Genomic DNA, 8803 nt, shown 5'->3' with positions numbered 1-8803 from the left:
GACCAGGGCTCGAACCCGTGTCCCCTGCATTGGCAGGCAGATTCTCAACCACTGTGCCACCGGGGAAGCCCGAAAAGTCATTTTTGAATGGCCCTTTTTTCCTGGTGAATAGGAAGCATAAAAAGAATACGAAATCTCTCAGTGGATGCTTGCCTGCCAAGAAGTCACCAAACAGTGAATTTGACGACAGCAAGGGAATCTGATAGCCTCACCATTAAACTTGGCCAGTTCTGAATCAATACGGGACTCTGAACTCAGGGACACAAAGTTGACCAAAGCGTCAAATTTAAGCTCATTACCTGGGACGTGCTTATGTAATACAGCTCTTCTCACCTAAAGCCACTATAGTATAGTCAGCATTCAGGCCACACGGGTTCAGAATAAAACATTATAACTAAAAGGAGATCTTATATTTTCACGAAATAAGTGTCCCAGATCTCTAAGCACTGCTTTTCTCTCTGCCGGAACCTGAGCCGCGGTCTTGCCTCAGGAATCAAGAATATCTCCAGCAATCCAATACCCGGGAGTAGTGATGACTGTTAGTTTCTCTCAAAGTCAATGACAGCAGTCATGAAACGGTCTGTACGACACAAGTAGAATTATTCAGAAGTCCCTACGCACCCAAGAAGAAAGGATGTGACAGTGGTTCTCAAAGGACCTTTCCTGTGTGTTTGTATGTTACGGGGGCTTTTTCCCCCAAATCCAAATGCCTGTCCCTCCCCCAAATTTTAATATGTTCTGGATAAGAGGAACCCTGAAAAACTTGGAAAACCGATGATTCCTGATACTGCCCACAATGAGAAATATCACTTTAAGTGTTTTTAGCAAAGAACTGACTTTTTTTTTTAGTTAAGAGGAGAATATTGTTTTCTAAATCTAGTTTCTTTATCCTCATCTCTAAATTATCCTCCCATTTCTATATTCCACCAACAAGCAACTCCCAAGCCAAAAGTAAGGTCATTAAACAGAAACAGTACAAACGTTGCCACCTATAGTTGGAAAATGAAATATATTTGTTTACACTGTGACCTGGAAGAGAAACAATATAAAAACAGAAAGTAACACTGTCACACTTCTCATGTTCTTCCTTAATCCTACGATCTTAATACTTATCATCATCATATGACTCATTTATTATTTTAATCCTCTTTTACATGGGTTGTCAAAAGATCACCATGTAGTCAGGTTTATTACCAATTCCCAAATCTATCAGTAGGACAGAAACACTTATTCAAAGACCTACCACATCGAATGCTTAAAAACTCCAGTTAGGGTCTCTTTTGATTGCTGCTACTTGTCTAAGACCCAAAATTCAAGGGCAGCAATAAAACCTGTTTAAACGTCTTCTTAACTCAAAATTAAAAATTTAATATGATCTCAATCTATCACAGAGAAATTAATTTGTTTCTTCCACCAGTCACATACTACCACGTTTTTAGGGTATTATATAAATAACTGCACAATACAGAAAGGTTATGAATTATCAATGAACATACAGTTTCTTCCCTTCGAGGTGCGTGCAGAAGCAATGTAGCAGGAATTCTAAAGTACTGCTGTGATGATGTCACATTCCAAAACCATTCTTAACGTCAGGGGTTTCTTCCTTGAGATTATTCATATTTCTCCTGAATGTATACCAAGCATATGGATGCTCCCACAATTCCCAAACAGCTTTCCAAGGAAGTTTCCTGGTGATGTGGGCACTCGCTGCATTGAAGAGACAGGTGCCCAGGCCCCATTCAATCACTTCCCTTTAAATTGCATTCTGGGGACTTCCCTGGTGGTCCAGTGGTTAGGACTCTGCACTTCCACTGAAGGGGGCACGGGTTCAATCCCTGGTTGGGAAACTAAGATCCCGCAAGCCTCATGGCGAGGCCAAAAAAAAAATAAAATATAATAAAATTTTAAAATAAAATTAAAATTAAATTGCATTCCGCATGGAAAAGAACTTGCAGTCATCTGAGGATTCCCATTTGCCACTCTCCTTACGCCTTTGACCAAAAAATTGTATTCCTTAAGGAATGCCTTAAGGAAACTAGTTTTCAGTGACGACATAATTCAAATAAACATTCTGACTATAAAATTCAGCAGACTATACGTTAGAATGTCAATTTCTTGCAAATTCCATAGACTCCTTGAAGCAAAGACAAACCAACAGAGAGGAGAATTTAAAACAATACATTATATTGGCCGATTTTAAAAACCGCTTTCAAATGTCACCATAAAACCTAGGCCCTTTTAGGGTCTGTTTCTCAAATGTTAGCAGTAATGACACAGATGTAACTGGGGTAGCCCGTGTCCTGGGTAGAGAGCTCACCGACCAGCAGGGATAGGCCTGACTCGCGCAGGCACTTGGAGCTGGAATGAAGGGACAAGGCTTACGTTCCTGAGAAGTGGCCTCTCAGCATCCTCCTTCAGATGGAAACAATACCCAAACTGTAATTTCTGAAAGCAATCTTGTGACCATTTTTTGCACAGCTGCAAAGATGGCCTGCAGGGTTTCTCAAGTAATCTCTAGAAAACACACATGGACCACATTCTATAAATTAACAACTATTCTCAATTACTCACACGTGGCTAATCAGGTGGCCCAGCAGCTAGGTTCCCTGTTTCTCCTCTGCTGATGTCCACTTAAGAGCATTTCCCTTATTCCAGCCCTTTTCTCTAAGACAGAAGAGCAGAAATCTGACTAGCAGTTGACTTTATTGACTGGACTTTCCAGGTAGCGCAGTTGTTAAGAACCTGCAGATGGGGTTCGAGCCCTGGTTTGGGAATATGCCTCAGAGCAACTAAGCCCGTGTGCCACAACTACTGAGCCTGAACTCTAGAGCCTGTGAGCCACAACTACTGAGCCCATGTGCCACAACTCCTGAAGCCCACACACCTAGAGGCCGTGCTCCGCAACAAGAGAAGCCACTGAAGTGAGAAGCCCACGCGCCGCAACGAAGAGTAGCCCCCGCTCGCCACAACTAGAGAAAGCCCACAGACAGCAACGAAGACACAACACAGTCAAAAAGAAAAAAAAAAAAAATTACTGACTGATGGGGCATGGGTGTTGGAAACTGATGACCCAGGGTTATCCCAGGCTTCCAATTAGAGTAATTAATGAATTCTAACACATCCTTGTTTTCATATTTTAACATCTCTGAAATAATGATGCTTCATGAAATCAACAGTATTATCACAGCTTGACAGCTTTTCTTTTCTTAGTGGTCGATAAAACAGTGGTGCATCTTAAAATTGACAGCATCCTGGAGTAAAGAAAATACTATATCTATGCCAAAGGTTAACCTTAAATGTTTGTTCTGAAGTGGGTAATTATATGCAAATGAGCAAAAAGACTCCTAAGACTATACCGAGAAGAAGAGACCGTGGCAACTTTAGCACAGCTGCCACATCTCAAGGGCCACAACTCAGACCCATTAACTTGCCAGGTGAGAATGTAGCCCCAATGAAGTCAGATTTTTACCATTTTCCATGAAAATTCCCAAGATTTAAAACACTATGGAGACAATACTAAGCAGAGTCCCTGGTCAATTGTGGCCAGAAGCCATCAGTTTACAACCCCTGACATTCATCTCTTACATTATCCTGAATGACTTAGTTATGAAGACTTTTCAAGTACTTGGAAGAGAGGGAGCATGTTAAAAACTAGGGCTGTGTAATCAAAGAACTGGGTTCAAATCCTGGCTCTACAACTTCACTCGCTCTGGGTCCTTATGCAGGTCACTTAACCTCTCTGAGCCTCCACTCCTCATCTGTAAATCATAGCATACCTCACTGGGTTCTTACAAGAATTAAATGAGACAGTAAGTGCATAAAGGCTTAACACAGTGCCACGTGTAGAGAAAACATATGAAACTTCAGCCAACTATCCTTATTTGCATAAAATAAAGAGGGAGGGTGTCAAAGTACCATCCCACGTCAGCCTGGCCTTCATCTCTATGCCATTTGTTTCATTCTAACCGCCAAAAAATGTAAATGACACATCTAAGGAAAACGTTATCGAACTTTCACTCACCAGAAAATCTTGTAAATAAAGGATACCTTTCTGAGATGCTGTAATAAAAGATTTCAGAACCCTAACAGCAACATTCATGAGTAAACTATGCCAAAATGTGCTGCAGCTTGCCAAAAAATAAACAAAAACAAAAAAACCACCAAGGAACTAAGCCAAATGCAGAAACTAGTCCAAACTGTTCTGATTCCAAATCAAATCTGATCCTGGGCCCTGAATCAGAAATTTGGTTAATCTGCTAATCCCTCCCATACCAAAAGCCCTTCGTCTGATAGCAATTTCAAATTTGATTACCTAAATGGACTTAATTTGAATCCGGGTGAATATGAACTATAATTCACCAGAGGAACCCCAGCCAGAAAGGCACAATAAAAAATAAACAGCACATGCACTCACACAAGCAAAGCCCACATTTAATCCCTTTCATTTGACAAGCTGGACAGACCTAGGAACAATGCCCTCTGTCTTGGCATCCCGCGATTTTCTGGGTTAATGCAATGCTTCATCACCAGCAGTACTTAGAGCTAAAGAGTCTTTCTGTGACGGGATACAACTAAGTGCATGCCAAACACACAATAATGCTTTTCACCAACCTCCAATGAAAATACAAACTTTTATGAAATTTGCTAGGTACAAATGCCTATTTAGCTAAGACGCTTATAAGGTGACTCTTCCACACAGCAATCAAAATATCTTTGTTTGTGATGATCTACAGCACACCAACTGTATGAGCTGAAGTGAACGCCTTGGGAAAACAACCCTGCTGTTTGTTTCATCAGGCACCTACTTTAAGAGCCTGTTAAAATCTTCCATTTGTTTTCTTACACAGACTAATTCAGGAAGACAAAACAAGCTGTTCAAATTCAACAATTTCTTGTTAATATTCCACGAAGGCAATCCCTGATCTTCCGAAGGGCAACCTGACAGCATGAAACCTCCCGTAAAAAGCAAATACCATAAAAATGTGAAGTCATCAAAACAGCCCTGCCTTTTTTTTTTCCCTCACCACTGGTAGGACAAGCTGAAAAGGGAAGACAGATGTGACCTGTCTTTTGGAATAGTGTGTGGAACTAAATAGTACCACCAACATGGCCACCACTCAATCAATCAATATAATGTCCTCATCACCTCTTGCTATTCCCTATATAGCCCTAAATACCCCTCCAGCAACATACAGGAGTGAACCCAGTCATACACAAACACACACACTCACACACTCTGATTGTTTACATTCCATCCTTCACTTTCGCCCTAGAAAACCAATTAAGATCATCAGTATTAACTCACCTAGACAAAAGTGGTAAGATGTGCTCTGGGTAGATTCTGACACTAACTGTATATGCAGACAAAGCAGAAACTACACTGACATGCATGTGATTCATTTATCCAGCTGCATTTCCCAAAACGCTCTTTAAGAATTCTTTTTTCCAGGGATTTTTAAGAATAATCATGTCATTTTTTGAAAAGACCTAAGATGAAAGGCAGCTGTCTTCATGCCCCTTTGTTTGGGAATGTGTATCTCACCACCTTTCCAAAAGCTCACTGCCTGCCCTCTACCGCTACTAGTTAAACGGAGAAGTAGAGAATGAAAGAGAAAGCTCCTCAAAGAGAAAACAGGGAGAGGAGATCCCCCTGGGTAAGTGAAACAATGTTACTTTTCACCCATCCTCAGGTAAGTGCACAAAAGGGGGGGAAATATTTTACAAGAGCCCAGCATGGCAAAATGATCGGAAACGCCAATCACATTATTTGCATTGCGATCATTCTTTGATAAAATAAATACCACAGCAAGCTTTACCTAGCACCATTAAGGGGGGGGGGAATAAAACATACCCACAACACCTTCTCCACCCTAAGACACCTATTCCATTACACACTTACGGGGCGCGCGCGCACGCACACACACGCGCACGCACACACACACACGCACACACACACACAACCAGGGTGGGAGAGAAGCCATAACGTGGTCGTGTCTCTCTATTAACCCCACCCCTATCACCAGAGAAAGAGGGGATCTCAGAAAAGAAAGGAGAGGAATAAAGAGAAACCCAGGAATCTTGAATTTCCAGGCATTAACTTATCATGAAATGCACAACCAGGATAGGAAATACCTCCCCGCTGAGTAATGCCTCTTGGGTTGAAAATTCACCTCTCGAAAGGGGAGCCAGACCCGAACGCGCGCCCCGCCAGATGGCAAACCCCTCCTACCTGCTCCATCCAGCCTGCCCGTCACGCCGCGCCAGCGACAGCCGCCCACCCCCTTTTGGCAGAGCAACACACTAATAAGAGCCGAGCGTGGCTGGTCGGGAGAGGTCTAAGCAGTGATGTAGCAGGATCTTCTCAAAAGGGGGCAGTGGGAACCCGCGAGGAGAGAGTGAGGGTAAAAACAAAAGCCCTTTCCAGGCGAACCGACAGCCTCGGGGGCGTGGCTTACTTAATTCGCTTCATCAATAAAAAGGATCAATTGCGCTTTCCTCTCTCCACCCACCCCGGAGGTGCTGGATCCGAGAGAAAAAAAAAATGGCAGGGCTGCAAGCTTCCCCCAAGTTTCCAGCAGCACCTGCCCCCATCCTAGATCTCCTCCCCCCACCAAAAAGACCCCGAAATCCACACTCCTGGCTTTAGACTCTGCAAGACAGAGGGTCGGACACGCACAGCTCAGAACGTTTCACTCTCTCCCACCGTAACAAGCACACACGCATCAGAACACTTGCTGACACCATCATTAGAAAGTTCCAGGGGGAGACAATCCAGGTTTTGCCGCGGCCCCGGGCTCCCCCGCGCGGCGCGGGTCTCCAGCCGCGACCCAGACGTGACACACGTCATGGACTCCCGGGCTGCAGGGGCGAAAGGCGGAAAGTTGCCCCACAGCCCCAGGAGACGCGGCTTGGAGGAAAGGAACACGCGGGCTGAGAAGCGCACGCGCCCTCCTTCCACCCAAAGGCGGGGAGCGGCGAGTGAACCCCAGGCTCGCTGGGCGTCGCGCCGCTCTATTTACAAACAATGCGCAGGGCCGGGGGGGAGGGGCGGCAGGCGCAGGGCGGAAGAAGCGAGCGCCCCACCGGGACCCCGCTCCCGGACGCTCCCGCCTTTGGGGTCCCCCTGCAGGCGCGGGGGGCGCGCACCCAAGGGGTCGTCCCAGTCCCCACTCCCTGCCGCCGCCGGACAGGAACCTCCCGGGGAGTCCCGTCGGGAAGGGGGCGCCGCTCACCTCGTCTTCCGAAAGTCCGAAGACCGGCTCCCCAAGCCCGGTCGCCATGGAGCCGGCCCCCCGCGCGGGATCAGACGTGCTCCCGGGCTGCTGGGCTGAGGCGCGGGCGGCCAGGTCTTCCCTCCTCCTCCGGGGCCGTCCGGCCCTGCGCGCGTCCCGCCGGGCGCCGGCAGGTGAGGGAGCCCGAGCGCGCGCGCCCCGGCCGCTGCCTGCGCCGCTTCCTCCCGGAAGGCTGCGGGTCCTTGCGGGCCGGCGGTCCCGAGAGCGCGCCGTGCAGCGGGCGGCGGCGGCGCAGCGCCCGCCGGGGTTTCCCTCCCTCCCAGCTCGCCCGCCGCTCTCCGCCCCTCTCCGAGCCTGCTCTCTGATCTCTGGAACCCGGCTCGCCCGCCCCCACGCTCACTCCCTCTCGGCCCCCGCTCTCTCCGCCCCCTCCTCCGCCTCCTCCCGCCCCGCGCTAAGAGGGGATCCTCCCCGCCTCGCCGGGGCGGGCACACGCGCCCCCCAAGCCAATCACAGGCCGGCCTGGGGGGCGGGCCGCGGGCGCGGGGGTGGTGGAGTTCGGCCCCAGTGCCCACCCCACCCCCTCGCTCCCCTGCGGCTCCCCGCGGACTCCCCAGACGTGAATCCTGTCCCCTCGGAGCTGAGCCACTCTCCTCTCCCGCTCCCGCTTTCCCTCCGCTTTGGGGAGCGCGCGGGTTGGGCATTTGGGGCCGCTGAAGGCATTTTCCACAAGAAAGTCCATTTCTCTTCCCCGAGGTCTTTTCACCAAGACCCCTGAGCTCGCCGTAATCGTTAAAGGGGTGGGGGGGGAAGATGGATGTTTCTGGACCCCTTTAAATTGTTGGCAAGCCCAACTTGGGTGCTTTGTCGGCGCCCCGGAGCCGATCCGCCCGGCCCGGCCGCCAGCCGGGAAGAGGCTGCCCCGGTGTGGCCGCAAGTCGCCACTGCCTTGTCAACCTTACACGGAACAAAACCAGCACAGCGCCCGCTCTGAGGACACACCCACCCACTCGAAAACAGCGTAAAAGGCAGCTCTTTTGTGAGCCGCAACGTGAAATCTCAGACTCAAGTTTAAGGTAATCCTCTGCATATGCAAACCATTAAGACGTCCTATTAGCCACGGTAGGATTCTTCCCACATCCCACCTACTGTTTCTCTAGCAAGCAGTTCATTTAATCCATCAGATTTATAGGCACGCCAGAGACTAGTTTAAATAAGAGAGAAATTCGTCACTCGACTTTTTCAGGAAGCCTTTCCTTAAATTTAGATGTTAAGTACAGTTGTGGGTTTAAAAAGAAAACAGAAACAACATGCATTTGCCTCTGAAAAAACATCAAAGTGCCCTCTTTGGTATTCGCAGGGTGCCTTTAGGATTTTCATTCAAATTAGTTGTCTCAGAAAGCAGAACTCACGTGATCCAAACCGCAGCTACTTTGCTAAGTATCTGTTTGTGCCCATCTAGATCGTTTTCGAAAGAAGGGAAACAACTCATCCTCTAACGTAAGCTCTCCTTTGCCTCCCTACGGCATTACTGTGGCTTAAATGTATGCCATACTCAGGATTTTCTTTCA

At 47.7% G+C, this 8803-nt stretch overlaps 1 protein-coding gene across 2 annotated transcripts in view; it reads right to left on the bottom strand.

Annotated features, from left to right (window-relative positions):
* NEDD4L (NEDD4 like E3 ubiquitin protein ligase) overlaps positions 1–7379 on the bottom strand; it is a 347561-nt gene extending 340182 nt beyond the window's left edge. The window contains exon 1 of one of the 2 annotated variants that reach the window (XM_007129666.4): positions 7233–7379. In XM_007129666.4, coding sequence (XP_007129728.1) covers positions 7233–7280 — 48 coding nt within the window. In that variant the 5' untranslated portion in view covers positions 7281–7379. The remainder of the gene's footprint in view (positions 1–7232) is intronic. The other variant, XM_007129668.4, reaches the window with a different exon arrangement.
* Between the last annotated feature and the right edge of the window lie 1424 nt (positions 7380–8803).

This window comes from Physeter macrocephalus, chromosome 19 (assembly GCF_002837175.3).
Source record: "Physeter macrocephalus isolate SW-GA chromosome 19, ASM283717v5, whole genome shotgun sequence".
NCBI lineage: Eukaryota > Metazoa > Chordata > Mammalia > Artiodactyla > Physeteridae > Physeter > Physeter macrocephalus.
This window is presented reverse-complemented; position numbering and strand designations above follow the sequence as displayed.